Source organism: Sceloporus occidentalis, unplaced genomic scaffold (genome assembly GCF_023333645.1).
Source record: "Sceloporus occidentalis isolate IW3139 unplaced genomic scaffold, rSceOcc1.0.p SCAF_23, whole genome shotgun sequence".
Taxonomy (NCBI): Eukaryota; Metazoa; Chordata; class Lepidosauria; order Squamata; family Phrynosomatidae; genus Sceloporus; species Sceloporus occidentalis.
In genome coordinates, this window is record NW_028317003.1 from 3,870,823 (window position 1) to 3,893,783 (window position 22,961).

Here is a 22,961-nt window from a genome sequence, read left to right on the forward strand (position 1 = left end):
TGTTAAATTCGCTCCCACGTTGCCGGGGTTGATGTGATGGTGGGTTGCTAGTGTGGAATACGTTAGATAGCATAAGTGTTATTGTGATCATTCATTTTTTACAAGTAAATAACTATTTCTAAAGGCCAGTCTTTGAAAAATCTTACCAGTGCTTCAGTGAGAAGTTCTGTTCTGTGCTCTGTAGAAAACTTTAGTGTTTCAGATTTCTTCCCACTGCCTTTCCGAAAAGTAAGAGCAAATTCTGATCCTTGCCCTTTACCCACAGGGCTGATACCGCAAATGTCTCCATAAGGCCACTGAAAATCCATAAGAAAACAATTACTCGGTTAGAAACGCAACAATAAATAAGGATTTTTTTTTACATTTGTTGAATAAAATTATGTTTTTGCATATACAATTAATCAAAATATGGGTCATAACAGACAGGGCCTTATTTAGCATTGGCTGTGTCTGAAATATCAAGTCAACCAATTTTTTTAAATACATTCATATGTCTTAAAAAGACTCACAATTATTATATCTTAAAAAGGTCATACAAGCCTGGGCTACAACACATCTTTAAAAAAGCCTAGTTAGACCGTTTGGTGTTAACCTCATTTGATTTAACTATTACCGTATAAAAACAAGATATGGGTTTTCCTAAAGCTGATATATCTGGATCCCAACATAAAAGTCAGAAGTGACTAAAACAGGAATTACAATACTTTCTTAAAATCTATTTAAATAAATTAGATACGAGGAAGAAAAACACTACAAATGTATGAAAACACAATATGAAATTAATTGCAAATGATCTGATTTTATTTCATTTATTGGGACGAGGGTGGTAGATGCTCAAAGCACCCACCAATCATAGTAGTATTATTCCAGATGTGATCTAGGACCTGTGTCTAAAAGAAGGGACAGCTCAGGACAACCTGGTTTAATTTAACACTTTCATGTTGTATTGTAATAACAAAATTTGGGATTAGATAATGAATATCTAGTTCTTAAATTGTTGAGGAAAATCAAATCCAAGGATGGTCAGTAAGTATTTTTAAACAAAAATGATTGCATCCATGGCAAACATAGCATTATGCAAGTTGCTGTTCCATAACACTTGTAGAAAAATGGGTTTGCTACCACCCGTGGCTAGAAGAAACTATGGTTGGTAGCAGAACTATGGTTCTGCCATTTTCAGTGATCTAAGACATTTTACATCAAGTCAGTTTTACAATCAAGGGTTAATAGGGAAGTAGACTCTCCCGTAATTGTATAAAACATGCACAGCAAAAATAAAATAAAATATTATGAGTGTGTATATATATATATATATATATATATATATATATATATATTTATATATAAAATATTCAAGAAGAAACATATACACACCTGATTTGTAACTTCGAGAGTATTGGGGTTATATGTAGTTATAGCATGTGTTCCAATAGAAAATACTCTTTTATACCTGTAACAGAATAAAAAAAACAGGTCGTCAATTATAATTATTACTATTTAGAGAAGCTTTTTAATGAAACCAAAACTTTGCCTTATGACTGAACTCAAAGTAACTAGTATCTACACAGGCACCTTAATGCACCATAAAATCTCAGGGATAATACACAGTCTAACTTGTATGCTTTATTCAGAACTAAGTTTTGTAAAAGTAGAACATATTTTTAATATATTATGCAACCCTTACTTAGAGTCTTAAAAAAGGAAAATATTGAGTGAAATAGATTACTAGCACAGCTAATGTCAAAAAACATGTAGCTTTACAAAAGCACGTACAAAAAATTGCTTACAAAACCAGATAAAAAATGCAGATGCACAAATGCCAGCGACATAGCAGGGTCACTCAACATTTCTACATATTGCTTTTATCAATAGGTTGAGTAACAGATTGTAAGCTTGCGAGCAGGGCTCTCTCCCTCTAATGTTTCAGTTTGGCTTAGTCTATCAATTCTAGTCTTGTCATACCCCTTGAATATATAATATATATGTAAGAAGCGCTGCGTAAATTATTGGCGCTATATAAATAAAAGATTATAATAATAATAATCGGTACTAGGTTTAAAGTTAAAAAGTATATGTGGCTACTAGTGAAGGAAGAAATTATGACAAAATATGCTTCCTGTTATCACCAGGGTTAGTGCACAGTACAATGCAAAACCTTCCTGCTATTGTTAAATCTAGTAGATTCAGCCTATAGAGGCAAACCATTGCTATCTGTCACATGATAATTGTGTATCCCTTGTAGACAAGGCAAAATTTGACATTTTTAAAAAATTATTTTGAGAACAGATTTAGTATCCTGTAACATTAGGAATGATTAATCTAATTCTGCATTTGGATAAACACATGTGAATTCAGCTGTATAGGTAGTTGTTCTACTACCTTCTTACAATATCTCTAACAGTAACTCCATATCAAAGACAACAAGTCTTTACAACAAATTATAAAAAATTAATAAGCATCTTTCTGGCAAAGCAACTCGGTATTTCTTTGGTACTATCTCACTCTAATTCAATTTTCATTTCCACAAATTCTTTAACCCGCTAAGGAACGGGCTGTTTTTTTCTTTTTGTACCCTTTGTGACCCCTCTCTATCATTTAGTATACCTACATAAGTTATATATTAGGTTCTCTTTCAGGACAAGAATGGCTTTCTTTAGATGCCATTATTTTGATCACATCATTTAATTTACTATTAAAAAAAACCCCACGACCTTTATTTAAAAAATCTGTTACTCATATAAAAAGGCTAATAAGAAAAACCTAATTAGAAATACCCAAATGTTTTTATGTCTTTTTGCAAGTTATAGGGCAATAAGTACTAGTAATGATTGGCTATTTCAAAACCATTTTTTTCCCCAAATCTTGCCCCATGTCCTATTTGGGAAATCTTTGAAGCCAGTCAATTTAATTGACCCCCATCAAACCAAATATTTTTTTAAACTAGACAGCTCAGGGTATTGCAAATGATTTTAACACTTTCCATGCAATAATTATACCAGTCTTTGTCAAGGTTAGTGGAAGTAATTGTTTTTGCACACATTGTACTTCAGGTAAGAATTTGGAGGTTCTGGTATATGTCACTTCAACACAAAATGCCAATGTACTCTCCTGAGTACAGTGATACCACCCACGCATAGGTTTGTTGGGTTGTTTGGTGGCGAAAAAGCTACATTTGGGAGGTCTCCATTTTTTTCTTTTGAATTCTGACATTTGGTGAGTCTGCACCCATATAATATAATATTTGGGACATCTTTGAACACGGCCAATTTAATTTATCTGATCAAACCATACATTTTTTTTTAAACTATGGGTATTTCAAATGGTAGTATTTTCCTTGTCATGATTTTTGGGAAGATACAGTGCTAAATTTAGGGCTTGCTCATAAATAAAAACTTTTCATTGTTATATATATATATATATATATATATATAATATTTTTATTTCCATTTTGTTGGAACTGGATAGTTCTCCTGATGGTGACATCTATTTTTTATCTATTTGTATTATTTTTATATATTACTCACATTGTGATTAGTCAGCCGGCCTCCTTAACTTTTATGGTTGAATGCAGTACCTGTATTTATCCTGCAAGGGGAGCTCAGAGTTCTCATGAGGGTCTTTCCCACTGAGGGTGTAAAGAGTGTGAATGGTGTGGATCAAAAAAATGCTACACAAGTTTAATCCACAGTTCACTTGAAACCTTAAAAATGTGACATTAAATTAAAGCAAATTAAGCAATACAGAAAAGAAAATCTGAAATCAAGTTAATATCAGATTACATTATAAAAATGTTACTGCCATTACTAATGCTGGAAATAAGCATTAATAAAAGGGCCCTCCATCCATTATTTGCACGTTAATGCATACGATAGCAGATTAGTCATTTAAAAATGCCCCATATGCATTTGCCCCTTTCCCTTGACCTCACTTACTGGCTTTTAGAAGATATGTTTGGCCTAACTTCAGACTGCTTTTTTTTTTTTTTTTCGTTTAAAACAAGGTTTTACTGAATGCATACTAAAGTACCTGCAAAGTAATAGAAAGGATACCGCACAAGGGCATTTTTTCTATACATAACTAAAAAATAAAATTTCCACTTTCCCCATCTTAATACAGTAAACAGAACAGTATGCTTCAGTGACCTAACCGCTGACACAGCATTTGGCTCATGTAACAGGCTACACAACAGGAAAAGACATGGACACTAGCCCCTTTCTGTTATTTAAAGAAACGATCTAATCATATTTTTATAAAAAGTAATTTACATTCAAGTCAAATTTTATGTAGAATTTAAAAAAAAAAATTATTGCGTTTTACAATGTGCAGATTTTTGCAATGCATTTTTCTACTGGAGTTAGAAAACGCCACTCCTGTCTTATTTTCTTCTTCCCCTAGGCTGCCTTTCCTAAACAAATATACTTGGAAGGCATGTTGCAGTACATGCAGATGACTACATCATCTCATCACCAACTGACACGGAGGGGATTAATAAATTGTTTGGATTGGAAGTGTGATTTTACTAGTTGAAGCTTGAGATATCAAGTAGTCCTACTGCGCACTGCTGCTTTAAACACAGCTCCGCATGAAAAGTCTAAGTAGCAGGCTAGCAATGCGGGAATGATTCTAGAATTGACCTTTATATACTAGAACACTTAATTACCATATTTAACTCATCTTGTTCTTCTTTTCACAACTAGGAAACATCTTTCATGTCTTAAAACTGGAACTCATTTGTATTATATACAAGGGGCCACAATTTATGTATAGGTTTGCTTAAGTGCTTCACTAACACTGAATTAGCCACAAAATATTTGTTTCCATTATTAGTATGTATAATAAGGTATAGTAGCTAAACAAATCTATGAGCATCCCTATAATTCATAAACATTTATTAAAACATTAGTATGGTGACCACATCGGCCATGTTTTTCAGGACACATAGTAACATAGTTCATAAGGTTGAAAAAAGACCAAAGTCCATCAAGTTCAACCTATATACATATTGTGTCCCTACTGTGTTGATCCAGAGGAAGGCAAAAAACCCTTATGAAGCAGATGCCAATTGCCCCATACCAGGGGGAAAATTCCTTCCCGACTCCAAATAGAATAAATCCCTGGATCAACGTTCTGTCCCTATTAATCTAATATCCATAACTTGTAATATTATTGCTTTCAAGAAACACGTCCAGGCTCCTTTTGAACTCTTTTATTGAGTTTACCATTACCACTTCCTCTGGCAGAGAGTTCCATAATCTCACCGCTCTTACTGTAAAGAACCCCTGTCTGTGCTGGTGTAGAATCTTCTTTCCTCCAGCCGTAGAGGATGTCCCCTTGTGATAGATACAGTCCTGGGTATAAAAAGGTCCTGGGAGTGATCTCTGTACTGCCCCCTTATATATTTACACATAGTTATTAAGTCCCCCCTAAGCCGTCTTTTTTCCAAACTAAATAACCCTAATTCTGATAGTCTTTCTGGGTACTGTAGTCCTCCCATTCCCCTTATTACTCTGGTTGCCCGTCTTTGAACCCTCTCCAGCTCCACTATATCTTTCTTGTACACTGGTGCCCAGTACTCTACACAGTATTCCATGTGTGGTCTGACTAGTGACTTGTACAGTGGTAGAATTATTTCCTTGTCGTGGGCATCTATGCCCCTTTTGATGCACCCCATGATTTTATTTGCCTTAGCAGCAGCTGCCTGACACTGGTCGCTACAGGTAAATTTACTGTTAACTAAAACTCCTAAGTCCTTTTCCATGTCAGTCGTCCCCATATATATATATACTTTTTACATATTGCTGTCCAGCCCAGATAAAGTGTTGTCCTGCAGTATGGATGACATATAACTAATTGGTTCCCTTACATGAGTCTATACATCCCAATTACTGCAGGGCAGCACATTACCTGCACTGGTCATCAATATGAAAAACGTATAAATGTCCTGGAAAACATGGCCGATGTGGTCACCCTGATTAGTAGTCATAATTAAGTACCTATCAAAATTTTACACTGATCTACAGTAGAATAGAGCTAGTTTGGGCAAATGTATTTAGGATGCCACTATCCACACCTGTAAGCTTTTCCAGTTTAATCACAGGGTATCAATATTCTATTGAAGAAATGCATTGAACAGTCCCCACCTCCCTATGCTCCACAGAGCGTTTTTCTGTTATTCACCATTAATTTATTCATTACCTAATGAGTCACTCGGGAAACTGTTCATCTATATCTTTTATTTATGAAATGCTCAAATTCAAAAATATTTGTATAAAAGCACGTACTGCAACATGTGCCATGACAGAATTCAGTACTTAATGAACGCAAAAATTAAAATATAAAAATAGAATCCTTCTACAAAACAGCTATTAATTTTACTTGGTATCTACAGATCCCATGATGTGAATTCTTCAAAGTGGAAATCACAAGCTATGTTAGCTTGTGATTTCCACTTTGAAGAATTCACAGTAGTAAAGTCAGATTCAGTAATGCAGGGGTCGACAAATTTGGTTTAAAAACAGCCAAAAAAATTTGGAAGCCAGCTTTTTTTCTTCCCAAATCATGTTTTTATTTTCATATATTACCCCCTGGTCTGCAGTTAGCCCCTTAATGACAAGCTGTATTTTTCTTTTTGTATCCTTTGTGACTGAGGCTGTTTTTACAGTGCTCGTGCTTAGCTGTTATTTTCTTCTCTCTCATTTAGTGTTCCCACACAAGTTATATATTGTTTTTTTTTTCCAGGACAAAAAGGGATTTCTTTAGACATTATATTGATCATATCTAATTTTCCATAAAAAAATTAAATTGAAAAAAAAAAGCACTTTTCTGAATTTTATTTAAAAAATCTTTTACCCATCTACAAAGGCTAATGAAAAACCATGCAAAATAGATTATAATATTTGTCGTGAATTTAAAAATACCCAATGTTGTATGGCAATAAGTTCAAGTAGCGTATTGCTATTTCCAAACCATTTTTTTCCCAAACCTTGTAATCCTGATCCTGCCCCCATATTCTACTTGAATATCTCTGAATCTGGCCAACTGAATTTATCCCCATCATACCACATATATTAGAAAAACTAGACACCCCAGAATACTGAAAATGCTAGTAATTTATTTCCATGCACGCATTTTTAACCAGTCTTTGCCAAAGTTTGCCGTAGTCATTTTTTTACCCTAATATGTGTTCAACCTCACCTCCCAAGTACAGTAATACCACCAGTACATTGGCTTGTCATGTTGTTGGGGTGCTAAACGGCCACATCTGGGAAATGTGCAATTCAGTTTTTCAACTTTTTGACATCTGGTTAGGCTGTGTCCATGGTCCTATTTGGGACATCTTTGAACCCGGCCAATTCAATTCACCCCATCAAACCATACATTTTTGTAAAGCTAGATACCCCATGGGTATTTTATATGGCAGTATTTTAACTTAACTTTTGGAAGATAATGGTAACTGCATGGCTCCTTTTGAATTGGAGAATCATTACATAATGTCACATTTTATTTACTTTTTTTTTCCTACTGTGTCCTGGTCTAGGTTTCTGGTGTCGAAATCCAGTAATAACGTTTAAGCTTAGGAAGCAAGTGTTAAAGGAGCTCTAAATGCCTGGTTGCCATTAACTGCACATTTCTGTAATGAGGTGACTTAAGAAATCTGACTTTGCACAGGGCCAACCATGCTATTCTTGGAACAGAAGGTCACAGAAGCTAACAGGAGTTGTCCCTTCAAAAAGTGAGCCAGTGAGATGAAACTGCAGCTCTCCTCCAACTATCAGAAACACTTTATTTGCCTGGAACATTAACAAAGACCAAAAGAAACCGATTAAAAATAACTTACTTTCCCCTCCAGGAATGCTTTGTAGTATAGAAACAGGCCAGATCCTTGTTCTCTCTAATGATGTTCATTTTGCATCGAAACCTAAAATGAAGACATTTTCATCAGCAACAGTTACTACCAAAAAAATATTTTAGAGTACCTTTGGGTGCGTATGTAACAGTAGCCTTTTGATCTAGCGCATGACTGAACTGCAAAATTTAACATTTTAAATTCAGTATCTATTCCTTTACATGTAATTAATAAATATGGTACAATGAATGGTATTTAGCAATTCCTTAAGCCTTTGTGTTGAAACTAAGAAATTCAAAGTTTCTAAATTCCAGTCACAGGTTCAGTTAATATAACTATGGAAAGCAAGTAGGTACTAGAGTGTGGAGCATAAGCATCTTGCCCACTAATAATCACGATGCAGTAAATTTATTATATATTTTAACAAAGCATACAAGAAACTTTCAAATATTTTTCCGAGAATGTACTTGGCCAGAGAGAATTAATTTCATTGCAATTGATTGCATGGTTATTTCTTCCTATCTCAGAAAAAAATTGTCTAAGGCCCCATAACAAAGTTGTAAAAGCGTTACGGTCCCAGCATTACTTTTTATTTGGAGCACAGAGGGATTGCACAGAAAGCTTGACCAGCAATTAACCAATTATGTTTTAATAATGATGCAAAGCATATTGGCTCTGCACAACCTACTCTACCATGGGTTTTTAAAAATAAATCAATGAAGGTGTGGCTAGATAGAAGAAAAAACAAGTCAAGAAGGAAAGGTGAAGAAGGAAAGGTGAAGAATGAAGCTATATGAATGATCTAAATATAATTAAGGAAGAAAATGAGCAGAGCTGAATTAAGGAGAGAGAGATGGGTATTGGGACTCTTAAGGGATATGCAGTGGTGTTATATACATTCTACCTGCCAGATATTGCAAATAATTTATTATACAAGCAAATGTGCATATTCTATTATAACTCAAGCAGATGAGCATACTATTCGTAGTAGTATTCTAATAACATCACTGTCAAATTACAAGACTTAACTACATGAAACTCTGGCAGTTTTAAGGGGACCAATTGCTTAAGAACTCTGTAAAGAAGTCTCTGTTCAAAGGTCTTTAATATTTACTCTACAGTATAAGCAATGATACATATGGGAAAGCACTAGCTATGTGAAACTTTGCTGACACTTCAGCCCGCTGTGAATGTTCACCTACGTAATAATTTTCACTAGTGTTCATATCTACATTACAAAATAAGCAAAAGAATGTCAATGGATTGAAAATTATATATCGGTGGCCGAAATATATCGGCCGAAAAGGGCATTATCAGCAAAATGCCGAAATAAAAAAACGTCCGAAAATAATCGTCCTCAGGGGCTGGGCTGCTTACCTGCGCATTGGTCGCACACTGTACTAGCAGTGTCTCTTGTACCGGTCAGGACAAGCAGCAACCCAGCAGAGTCACATGACTCTGCTCTCTTCCTTCTCTTCCCCTGGGGGCAGGGCCAGAGAATTAGTTCGAGAGGAAGCAGTAGGGCCTCTGCAGTAGTCTACTGAGAGATCTGCAGTTCAGGTAATGGGGGTGGGGGAGACTGTATGAGCAAGTATGTGTGATTAAGGGAATGAATGAGTATATGAGTGAGTGTGTGTGGAGGGGCCGGGGGGGGGAATGGCACGGCATAGGGAGCCTGTAATCACACTTCTAATATGCCCAGGTTCTACCATGTCCTGGCTGCCTGGGCATGATAGGAGTGTGATTGCTGATCATGTTTAATAGTATAGTACAGAAATGTTTGATTTTCTTAACCTATATTAGTGGTTCACAGAATTTGCTATGCTTAGTACAACAGTAGGATATAGAGGAATGGCTAGATGTGGGTGCAACCAAACTTTAAGAATAGAGGGAGGGGCCTATAATGTCAATTGTTGCAATTCTGCTTATACATATCATGCCACAAGTATAAATGTATGTGTTATACACATTATGTGTTTCCAGAACCTTTATAAAAAAATACATTGTTCCGGAACTCATACGGAGCATCCAGGTTCTTTTTGACAAGTATTCCATTTATTCTTATAGAACAGTGGTTTCCATCTGAAGGTCCCTGGATGTTGTTAGAGTCAATTTTCACTTACTAGATGATTTCAACTATTGCTACGCAAAAGCTGAATATGGCTCTACCAGTGGTCTTTAACTCTTTCCAAGTTGTTATGCGTCAACAACAACAGACCTGACTGTTTACATTGGACATTAATAATCCCTTTCATTGAGCTGTCCTTATTTTGATGAGGGGGAGGCATTTTTTACACCTGAATTAATGTATGTTTAAAATAATTGTGTACATAAGTCAAATAAAACAAGTGGCAAACTATGGTGTCATTTGTTAATCAAACACCCACAAAATGTTTAGGTCACAAAAATGTGACACAAATCTACCACAATATCAACCCATATTGTGTGGCTTGTAAGCAGGAAGTGGCAGTCAAATATCATAAATTATTATGGTTCCAAATCCTCTAAGGTACCGTATTTGCTTGATTATAAGACAAGTTTTTTTCCAGAGCAAATGCTCTGAAAAATACCCCTCGTCTTATAATCAAGGTCGTCTTCTAATCAGACCTCAAATGAGGTCTGACTTTGAGACTAAAATCCAGATCCCCGTAGCGATGCAGGGGACCTGGGTCCACCTGTCTCCCCCCCCCCCAACTTACCGGTACTTCTGAGTCCTCGGTGCTTAGTCCGGGCAGCGTGTAGAGCTCTACTCGATTCGCGTAGAGCTCTACGCGCTGCCCAGACTACGCACGTAGAAGCTCCATTAAGTTTGGAGGGGGGGGGTTAAATGGGGGGCATAAGGCATTTCTGGAAGCAGAGTGCTCTGTGAAATGCCTTTTATACCAGAGTGGCATATAGGGGTATAAGGCAATTCTGGAGGCAGAGTGGCACATAGGGGGTCAAAAGGCATATCATGGGGCACAGTGGCATTTAGAGGGTTAAAAGCCATATCATGGGGCACAGTGGCATATAGGGGGTATAAGAAATTTCTGGGGCAGAGTGGCAAGCCAGGGGGCAGATGTGCATAACTGGGGGGGGCAGGTTGAAAAAAAAAAAAAAAAAAAAAAGGAAATAAAAACAAAATATTTTTCTCAATCAGCTTTTATAAAAAAAAAAATTGTTCACATAGTTTACATGAATTAACATTTACTGGTAAAACTTTTTTCCTATAGGGTCGTCTTATATTCAGGCTTTTTTTCATAAATTAATATTCAGATTTTGGGGGGGTCGTCTTATGATCAGCGTCATCTTATAATCGAGCAAATACGGTAGTTTTGTGTTGCAAAACAGGGAAAGGGTAATACTGGTTTAACAAAATGGTCTTTTGGACCAATACAAAGGTCAAACAGCATGCTCCATCGAGGAGCTATAGTGCCCCAAAAGAAAAAAAAAGGAAAAAAAACAAATACTTCACGCCAGAACACCTTTTTTTTTTTAATTCTTAAAGAAAAATATTCAAGCATTTAGAAATCAAAACTAGGAAAAAGTGTATTTCAAAGTAGATTGTTAATAGCAAAAAAGTAGTGGTATGGCTAACTGGCATTACAGCAGGGCTTGACCAGAGCCGGCCTTAGGTGTTCTGGCGCCCTGTGCGGACTACTCCTCTGGCGCCCCCCCATCCCCAAAAAAAGAAAGGAATAAAAACTTGTAACAAAACCCCAATCACTATATACTACGCCAAACATTGATGTGGTGTAGGCCTACCACTTCATTGTCTGGCTTAGTAGTAGGGATGCACCGAAACGAATTCTGGACTGAAACTGAAAGTGCAGCATTTACCTGGCCAAAACCGAATATGACCCCCCCACCCCATAAAAAAATCTAACACTTTTATTTAAAGTAAGTAACACACCAAAATAGGACAAAACAATTAAATAATATTATATATATATATATATATATATATATATATATATATATATATATGATTAACAGCAATCACATTCCTATCATGCCCAGGCATACCCAGATTCCAGGATTTACTCACAGACTTGGCATGATAGGAGTATGATTGCCCTATCTACCCCTTCTCACTCTCTTCTGCCCTATCTACCCCTTCTCACTCCCTTCTCCCTATCTACCCCCTTTCCCCTGTCTCACTCCCTTCTCCCTATCTACCCCCTCCTAACTATCTACCCTTTCCCTCTTTGAAGTTCACTTACCTTTCAGGAGTCCTGCGGTGGGGGTGCAAGGCCTCTGCCTCCCAGCTCTGTATGGAACAGTATAGAGTGATGGGAGTTATGATGTACTTTTAGAGCATAATTAGATCATGAAAAAGACATTGGAAATGGTACAGCATAACACCCATCACTCTCACACACTTACCAATCCACACACTTACCAATCCACACATATACTAATCCACACATATACTAATCCACACATATACCAATCCACACGCATATACCAATCCACACGCATATACCAATCCACACGTATACCAATCCACACATATATACCAATCCACACATATATACCAATCCACACATATACACCAATCCACACATATATACCAATCCACACATATACACTAATCCACACACATACCAATCCACACACATACCAATCCACACACATACCAATCCACACGTATATACCAATCCACACGTATATACCAATCCACACGTATATACCAATCCACACACATATATATACCAATCCACACACATATATATACCAATCCACACACATATATATACCAATCCACACACATATATATACCAATCCACCCACATATATATACCAATCCACACACATATATATACCAATCCACACACATATATATACCAATCCACACACATATATACCAATCCACACACATATATACCAATCCACACATATATACCAATCCACACATATATACCAATCCACACATATACCAATCCACTCTCACTGAATGCTTTCCTACCTTTCCTCTTTTCTCCTTACAGCTCCTTTTCCTCCTCTTCGTTCTTCTTCTTCAGTTCTTCTGTCTTCTTCCGGGTCAGAGGGCACGGACAGCGGTGGGCGCGGCTTCAGTGTTGTGCGCCGGGATCTGACAACAAATCCCGGCGCACAGCAGCTGTTGCCGCGCGGATCACAAGGGAGCGATATCGGAGGTCTTTAACAGACCTCCGGCTCCCTTGAGTGATTTTAAGCCGGGTTCAAGGGAGATACTTGAACGGATTAAAATCACTCAAGGGAGCCGGAGGTCTGTTAAAGACCTCCGATACCGCTCCCTTGCGAGCCTGCTCCTCCAGCGGCGGACATTACTCTCCGTCTCTGGAGGGGTGCCGGGTGCCCCCCTGATGAGCGGCACCCGGTGCGGACCGCCCCCCCTCCGCTAGGTACGCTGCTGGCGGGAGCGGAACGCCACGGTGGCGTCGGACCCCGCGGTGGCAGCGGCGGACCGCGCAGCGGCGCCCCCTGGAGTGTGGCGCCCTGTGCAGTCGCACAGGTCGCACACCCCAAAGGCCGGCCCTGGGCTTGACTAATTTGTTGTGAATCTAAGCGCCAGCTAAAAAAGTTAGGGGTCAGGATTTTTTTTAAAACTAACAGTTGGGCAGGAGTGATCTGATCATCATCAGCCCACTTACTAAACTCACAGCATTTGACCTGGAAGCACCCTGGACTTCCAGGTCAGTGGTGTTTTTTTTTGTTTTTTTTTAAATTATTAAATTTTCAATGCTGTTGTTCCATTGGAGCACAGCATTGACTGATATTTAGTCCCCACAAGCTTTTGGGGACAAATGTTAACCCCTGCAATGCCACGAATGTGTCATACACAGTTGTGGCATTGAAGGGGTTAACGCTGCACTGTCGCTCTCATGGAGCGATCGGACAGCAGGGGAGGGTTGGGGCTGGTCTCCACACTCATGTGGAGACCTAAGAACCGTCTTCCCTGTCCCTGAAGCTGCCTCTGGCAGCTGGGACGCAATTGCTGTCCCAGCCATTGCAGGGGGAGTCTCTTTGATGACTGCTGTAGGCTTCCATGCCTACAGGAGTCATCAAAGGGCTTTTGGGGGCTCGTTTTTGCTGTTGCTGGTCTGCCTGGGCTTCCAGGCAGACCACCAGCAGCAGAGCCCCTTACAAAACGGGAATTAACCCCTAAATGCCGCGAAGGGGTTAACGCTGCACTGTCGCTCTCATGGAGCGATCAGGCAGCAGGGGGGTGTTGGGTCAGGTCCCCACACTTGTGTGGGGAACCAATCAACACACAACCCCCTTCCCTGAAGCTGCCTGTGGCAGCTGAAAACACAATTGATGGTTTTCCTGCAACCGCGTTTTCAGCCTACAGGATCGCTCCGTGGGAGTGATCTCAGGCTTGGGGGCGGGCTCGAAGTGGCTGTGCTGTCTGCCCAGACTACAATTTTTTGTAGATGTAAGAGGCTGACAAACACCTAGGCGCAAAATTCTCTGTCGCCATGGCGACCTCGCGCCTGGGATTTGTTGAGCCCTGCATTACAGGATCACTTAACATCATTTTAAGAAGAGGATTATCTGTAGATTTATTGTAGTTGTGACACTCATCCAGGAGAAGGGCTCTCAACAGTCAGCGTTTACAAGGCAAAACATACAATGGCACATGGGCATGCTAAACATGCTGGCACGCAAGATCAAGGAAGGTGGAGGAGATGGTATGCAGTGTGTCTTGACTATTATGTTAATAATTCACTTACTTAACTTTGGTAAGGAGTAAAGGAGTGAGGTTATGTATATATTTTTATGTAGCTAACCCAAGAAACAAAGTAAAACATTAATTTAAAAAAGTATGTTTCTCATGGTATCATAAACAGCTATCAAGGTATGTTTGTATACCCTAGATCAATATTGTTATACTTCTGAAACAATAGTTATTCGTAAACCACTGCTTCTCTCCACTACCTTAAAGTTTGTATGCCATGTTTTAGGTACCAATGGATGACCAATGATAAATTATAATGATTAAGAGACTAGACAACACTAGTAAGGATAACACAGAATCTTGGTTTTTGCATACTTTTTCAGTGAGTATTAGGCGTATGGACATGGGGGCAGAGGTATGAAGAAAGGACTCGCCCCAGGTCAGTTTAAAATTTAGCATCAGTGCTCTGAACCACTCAAGCCAACATTATCACAAGGTAAAGCAGAAAGCAGAAGGATATGAAATAAAAAGTCAAGAGGAACCTGCAAGATTCCGACAACTACTTGAAAACAGCTGCTTCCCATTTACCATTCTGATGTTAACTTCATGGCCCACCACATGCAGATGTATATGAAACGATCTTAGTGGGTTGTTTTTGTTTGTAACCACATCTCTTAATTTATGATTATTTCTGAGATCAATTGTTGAGAAAACTGGTACTTTAACTAGACATTAAAACAAAACCGAATATTTTGGAATTACTATGTAAGCGGATATACAGTGGTATTGGAAAACTACTTCTGAGAAGCTTTTGACATTTTTTCCGATCATAATGTTTATTTTTTATTGTGAAAGGAGAACTCTCATGGAACAATATATATTTTTCTCCCTGAGCATGTTATACAGTAATGTAGGTTAGCACGGACACACGATTTTATCTCACTTTGTTCCTATAAACTTCTTTCAACTGCAGACCTGGGGCTACCATTTTTTTCAGTCATGTGATATTTTGGTGATCCCTGCTCAAACATGGCACTGAGCAGATCCTTTATGACTATGCTAATGTAGTCCATCTCTCCAAAGACTTTCATTAGTCACAGTGTCCAGATGGGTAAGCCATTATTTTGTTTCCCACAGACAGTATGATGGTGTTTGTCTAGTAGAGTAGGCTAAGGTTACAGAGCTAGACCACATCAAAATCGCTAATAAAATATAAGGCAAAACCTAAAACCATCATGTTTTCTGTCCCACAGACAAAAAAACATGATGTAGTTTAAGGCTGCCTACAAAAAAGCATATGGAACATTCCCTCTTTAGAAAACATTTGGAAAATACGAGAGATGCTTAAGTGTGCAGTTCTTCAGAATTGCATTGGTCTCTCAAGAGACAATATCCTTGTTAACATTGTTTTAAATAATATATAGTGTTAGGAAGAAGGATCTCAGACCTACTGTTCAAGTAAAGTATAGCGATAAATTGTCAGGAGAGGGGCAAGCAGAAAAAATGTGTGTAGCCTTCATTGGCCAAAGATCAGCAGGTCATGAATATTAGCTGGGCTAAAGCACATGGTGGAAAACGGGTGTAATTTTATTAAGTCAAATGAAATACCTTCTCATAACTCAAAGGTAGTAATTCATATACTATACACAAATGGCAACATTACTCGTTCCTCATGCTTCGTGCATACAAAGTGAAACTGTAATTTTTTTTTACTATTATGCATATTTCTGTATAATAGCATTACTGCTTCTAATTACACGGAAGCTCCGGAATTCACATAGAAGAGCAGTAAGTGTCTACAAGCAATGAGTATATGCTTCGTTCCTAGAACACTATGTTCACCTAAACTGACACTTCCAAACTCATAAAAATAACCATGTTAATAAACTTCAAAGTAGGTTGTTCGGGGACCTATAGCAAGTTAATATGTGCTTCGTCATCAACACAGCAATTATATGATCCCATCCAAGACCAGATTTCCAACGGATGAAAAAAAACAGCTCATATCATGACTCAATCTGCTTATTCACAAGGACTGAGCCAGTAAATAAAAAAAAAAAAAAAATCATCCCGATGTCCAAGACATCAGTTAAAAAGAACTACTTAAAAAATTAGTACATTTTGTAAAGACTTAAAATTCAAATGTATCTCAGCAGTTATCATTACCAAGTTTATCTTTCAAATATGTTGAAATCTCTCTTGTGAAAGGATCATGCCTCAGGAAGTTATGGCTTGAATAATTCTGTCTCCTTCATTAACAAATTTAAACATTTTATTTCTAAACGAGCACACGTAAAATAAATAAATAAAATGCATATTATAATGTCTTAAGAAAGCCAACTTCAAGCTTTGTCCATTGGCCAAAAAATAAATATGCTATTCCATTGAAAAACAAGGTAATCAAGTAATCAACAGAAATACCCCATTGGTTACTACAGTAATTTTCCCCCAAGTTTCTCTGTCTGAAAATTCTTCATGTTTTGTGTTGCTAAATACGACAAAGTGGGCAAAAGTACTGGAGAAGATAAATCTATTTCTGTACATAGTATAGAACATCCTCCAGTAGCTTCGCGTAGAAGCTCATTTGTGTAATGACAGCAACCGAGAAAAACAGACGATCGGGGGGGGGGGTGGAATCAAAACGTACAAAAATGTTTAATCTATGAAATATTAATGTAGAAACACTAGCAGTTTCTTGCATTTGTGCAACAGACGCTGACCAAAAACATAAAATCAATTAATGGCAGGAAATGGCATGGAACATGTTTTGTAGAAAAAGGCTGGACACACTGCAATCCAACATATAAACACAAAGTATTGCTACAGGTAACACAAAACAATGAATGTTGCCTTCTCCATCATGATAGATTTCTAGAACAGATCCAGACTTTGAATGTAATTGTATTAGTTAAGATCCCTTACTGTTCGTGTACCCTGACCTGTCAGTGCTCACTTAAAGGAAGCTTTGCTAATCCTCACTAGGAAAGGCTTATTTCCTCCTTCACGTGACCAAGAGTGACAGCGAAGTGTCAGTTCAGGGGACTGGGAGGGGAGCGGTAACTAATCTATCAGTGACCGTGATCCATGAAAAGCTCCGTTCCACAATTTAGCGTTAAACATATTTTTTTAAAAATCTGAAAAGATTTCCCAGAGACATCAGACACTTCCAAGCGATTAACCACTAGCTCGGCTGAACACAATTATTGTTGTTTATATAGCGCCAACAATTTACGCAGCACTTCTTGCAGGACATACATTCGCAGAGTATGACAAAACTAGAAACGACAGACTAAGAACCGTTAGGTAAGGACGTGAAATCTAGCGGGTATAATGGTATAGATTGAATAGATTGTAAGCTCGTAAGGGCAGGGCCATGGGCGTAGGAACCCGGGGGGACCAGTAACTCATGCGGGGGGGACCGATAATGAAGAAATCCCCCCAGGGCCCCCCAATAGAAACGCCGCAAATGCGGCCCGCAAGACCTTGAGGTGCGGCCCGCGTAAGATCGGCAGCCAGGGCAACCGATCTTACGCGGTCCGCACCTCGAGCCCTGCTACTTACCTGTGGGAGGGTCTGCTGTACTGCACAGAGGAACCCAGGAGAGTTCACGTGACATCACATCCTGCTTCCTCTGTGCAGTACCAGAGAACGCAGAGGGAGGGAGGGAGGCGCCCCCTGCTGAAGTCTATGAGTGGCATCGAGGGAGCTGCAGTGCAGGTAAGGGGGTGGGGAGGGTGTTTGAATCTGTGATTGAGGGAATGAATCTGTGAATGAATGAGTATATGAATTAATGAGCGTGTGTGTGATAGCATGGATGTGTAAGTGCTGGAACCTAGGCATGATGGGACTGTGATTGCTGTTAGCAATCACACTCTTATCATGCCAAGTCAGCCAGTACATGCTGAAACCTAGCTAGCTGCCCCCCTTGTGTATTGATGCTGCCAGCAGTATGGGGTCTGCACATCACTTACAGCCACCCTGTACCAGCATGTACTGGCTGACTTGGCATGATAGGAGTGTGACTGCTAATAGCAATCACAGTCCCATCATGCCTAGGTTCCAGCATTTACTGGTTGGATGTGTAAGTGCTGGAACCTAGGCATGATGGGACTGTGATTGCTGTTAGCAATCACACTCCTATCATGCCAAGTCATATTGCTAATTTTTTTTGTCCAATTGTGGTGTGTTGCCTACTTTTATAAAAAATTTGAGTTTTTATTATTATTTTTAAAGGTGGGGGGTCATTTTCGGTTTTGGCTAAGTGAACCGTGAATGTTTTGGTCCAGAATTTTCATTTTGGTGCATCCCTAGAATAAATAGAACAATTTCATTTTTAATTATCCTGAGTCCTGAATTTGTAGTCGCAAAACTTTCTAGGCCCAGAAATCAGTGAGAGGAAATGTAAAGGTTTTGTATCATTTACTGTATTTTAATCTGCATATTTTCTCACAGTGAAAAATGAGTGCGGCCCGCGCACGTATACAATTCTGATGAAGTGTCCCACTGGAGAAAAAACATGGACACCCCTGGGGTAGACAGTGAGAAGGGGGTGTAGGGAGAGGGTAGCTAGTGAGAAGGGGGGTAGGGAGAGGGTAGCTAGTGAGAAGGGGGTTAGGGAGAGGGTAGCTGGTGAGAAGGGGGTAGGGAGAGTGTAGCTAGTGTGAAGGGGGCGGTAGGGAGAGGGTAGCTTGTGTGAAGGGGGCGATAGGGAGAGGGTAGCTAGTGAGAAGGGAGGGTAGGGAGAGGGTAGCTAGTGAGAAGGGAGGGTAGATAGTGTGAGAAGGGAGGGTAGGGAGGGGGTCGATAGTAAGAAAGGGGGAGAGGGGGTAGATAGTGTGAGAGATGGGGAGAAAGTGGGGATCTGATGGGGGAAAATGCTGCCCCCCCAGATTTTTAGGGGTTCCTACGCCCATGGGCAGGGCCCCTCGTTCGCTTGCAGTAAGTATGTGCGTTAGTGTTATTGCCATTTTAAATTGTTTGTTAAATATTTTCACTATAACAATTCTACGGATTCTGCTGGCGCTACGTAAATAAAATGTAATGCAATCTTATGTGCAATCACATCCTTCCTCTTCAGAACCATTCCAGCAAATGATGACACTATGTATCAATAGCACAAAGACACATCTTTCAATGTGAGCGTACTATCAAAAAAGTAAACAATTTACTAAAACTAGCAAATATTTTTAATTCAAAGAGACAAGATTATAACAAAGGAAACCACCCAATAAATAAGTACAGAGTCTATTTTAAGAATGCAGACCATTCGCATGTAAATACCACTTTAGAGCCACTTGGGTGTACAGTAATAAAAACACATACCCCCCACATTTTTAACAATAATGCTTCAGCCCAATATTTGCACATAAAACGCACTGTTTATGAATTATTGATTTGCTAGGGCAAGTCCCCCACGTATCCATCTATGATGACACGTCTAAGCTTATGAATGAGGTGTGCATAAATAAACATATGATATATATGTTTACACCCATTATTTACCTGAGCTTAGACAGCAAGCTGCACGTTAACTCCCGGGAGCCGCGCGCTGTATCCGGGGCTCTTCTCCCCGCCCCTACTCCACACTGAGGCTGCCCGGTAGTTCTAAGCAATGCTTATGGCTCCTTACGCCAACCACTAGACCCCGTCGGTATAACGGCCTTGATGACTCTGTCCACCCAGTGTCCCCCTCCCCGCGCCGTCTGCGTATAACGTAGCTCCGAGACAGATTCACAGACTACCGCTGGACGCTGCCATGTTGGTTCCCCTCTCCGCTCCGCTAGTCCCTTGCTTTCGGCCTAGGGCACAGAGTAAACGGCCACCCACTACAATGCCACTCCTACCCGCTACCTGTCAGGCGACTGTCAGCTGAGAGCGGTACTCTGGTCGGAAGAGGATGGGATGCACAGGCAGCCATTTTTGGTTTGGGCAGATTCAATGAGAACAGTATTGGTTTCGTAACCACATGACCTAAAGGCAAAAATATTTAATAGGAGGCGAGATTAGGAGTGGGAGAGAAGGGCAGCGAGCCAGCGATGAGCGTTGTAGTGAAGAGCTAATTAACAACATAAAGGAGACAATTATGCATTCAGTCCCTCTTTCCTCCTTTAATGTTTCTCTTTTCTGTTATCACAAAATTGTGGGTTATTATGGATGTACCCTATGGTTCTGCAACACTGGAAGTCACAATATGTTATATAACTGTAGAAAATATGTTTATGAATTAAATCGTGTAAATAAATTACATTGGAATGTGGACCATGAGTGTTGATAACCGTTATTGGCATAAATGTGCAGTGAATCTTCTCTACTAGCAGATACAGTAAGGCAAGCAGGTTTAACCTCCTATATGCTGTAATCTGATCAATGTTGGTGGAAAGGTGGTTCAGTTGGCATATACGCTATATGGACAAAAGTATGGGGACACCTGACCACCATTACACCAACAGGGACTTTTATTAAATCGAATTCTAAATATATAGACATTAATATGTAGTTGCCCCCCCTTGCAACTATATTAGCTTCCAGTCCTCCAAGAAGGCTTCATACAAGATTTTGGAATGTTTCTGAGGGTATTTTTGCCAGTACAGCATTTGTGAGGTCAGGCACTGGTGTTGGATGAGAAGGCCTGGCTCATAATCTCTCTTTCAATGTTCATAAGGTCAGGGCCCTGTGCGGGATAGTCAAGTTTTTCCACACCAAACTCATCCAACCATGTCTTTATGGACCTTGCTTTGTGCACTGGAGTGCAGACATTCTGGAATAGAAAACAGCCTTCCTCAAACTGGTCCGAAGTATTGTATTGTCCAAGATGTGTTGGTATGTCCCCTTCAGCATAACAAGTCATTTTGGACAATGCTATGCTTATGGAAAACAATCCCAGAAGACTGGAAAGTGTTATAGCTGCAAAGGGGTGACCAACTACATATTAGTGTCTATGTATTTAGAATGCAATGTAATAAAAATCCATGTTGGTGTAATGGTCAGGTGTCCCAATAAGTTTGTCCATATAGTGTATTTCAGTATTATTACAAAAGTAAAATAGATACGGTTGTATTTTTCCAACAGATGGTCCACTCTCTTGTGAAAGTTGAGAAATGTCATTAGGTCAACATAGAAAGACTTTACATCTTCTTCTACGCTGGCCCAATAATATCAACTTCGACGGAAGAGTCCATCAAACCAAATGTGCAACATATGCAGTGACAAAGGTAAACGGTGCTCAGACAGATTAATGAAATAAAAGTCCCACTTAAATTGAAAGACATAAGTGTGCTTAGATGGTAAGCTCGTTTGAGCAGGGCCCTCCTCACCTGTTGTTTCTGTAAGTCAATTTGTTATGTTACATACTACTTGTTATGTCCTGTCTACTCATTGTACAGCGCTACAGAGTTTGATGGCGCTATATAAAACAATAAATAATAATAGTATGACTCAATGGCTTTGATGTTAGAGATGTCCATGTTATACTCGACAAGCAAAACAAGGACAATACAGGTTAGTATAAGCAAGCACTATGGTTCTGGATTTAATGGGGATGAACAAACAGCAGATTCACAGTTTGAAATATTTCATGTAACCTTGTTTGTGTTTGTAAACATTTAATTGTTATGTTCCATATTGGATGATGTAGTACTTCCTGTGTGTACATCTATGTTCCTTATCTGTAGATAGTAAGGTAAGTGGAAAGACACACACTCTAAAGTACAATTTTAAAGTTCAAACCGAACGTCCTCTTCTAACTTGTTTTTTTTGAATGTTACTTTTCTGTTAACCCCTTGACAACAATTGATGTGCCTGGCAATCTTAAATGGGTGTAGATCACTTTCTTCTAAACAGTGTTGCTGTAGTGCCTCAATGTCGAGGCATTCAGCAACACCGAAATCTGCAGCAGGGACCATGTCTGGTCGCTACAAGGAGCATCAACGTTCGCCATATTAAAATGGCGCCTGCTGCCTATTTTAACCCCTTAATGACAAAGCCTGTACACGTACGGGCTCAAAATGCATTGTTTTCAATGGGGTTAGGGACCGCACATTGTCCTTAAAGGGTTAAAGAAGCTTAAATGATGTTGCTGAAATGCCATTATATTGAGGCATTCAGCGACACCAAATACCCACCCCAGGGCGCTCTGTGACCGCTAACAAAAGCCCTTCTTGTCCTGAAAAAAACCCAATATATCATTTGTGTGGGTACAGTAACTGAAAAAGAAAATTACAGATAACATAAGCACTGCAGAAATGTTACAAAGGCTATTGTCATGAAGGGTACAAAAAACAGCTCTGTCCTTAAGGGGTTAATATTGTTAATACCATGCTGCTCATTGCATAAAACACAGTGTCAGGAGGGAGGGTTAGCCCTGGCTGAGACAGTGGGGAGAGTTATCTGCTCATTGAATTTATGGCCTAGGCCTAGTATTAACACCTTCTTAACAACTGATGACTAAATAATATCCTGTATGCCTCTGGATCA

The 22,961-nt window shown here is 39.2% G+C and overlaps 1 protein-coding gene across 1 annotated transcript in view; it reads right to left on the bottom strand.

Annotated features, from left to right (window-relative positions):
* Nucleotides 1-7,905, bottom strand: part of LOC149300706 (dnaJ homolog subfamily C member 13-like) — a 75,699-nt gene extending 67,794 nt beyond the window's left edge. The window contains exons 1-3 of the mRNA XM_089484832.1: nt 7,838-7,905; nt 1,375-1,450; nt 147-296 (exon numbers count right to left, since the gene is read on the bottom strand). Of these exons, the coding sequence (XP_089340958.1) occupies nt 147-296; nt 1,375-1,450; nt 7,838-7,905 (294 nt within the window). The remainder of the gene's footprint in view (nt 1-146; nt 297-1,374; nt 1,451-7,837) is intronic.
* Between the last annotated feature and the right edge of the window lie 15,056 nt (nt 7,906-22,961).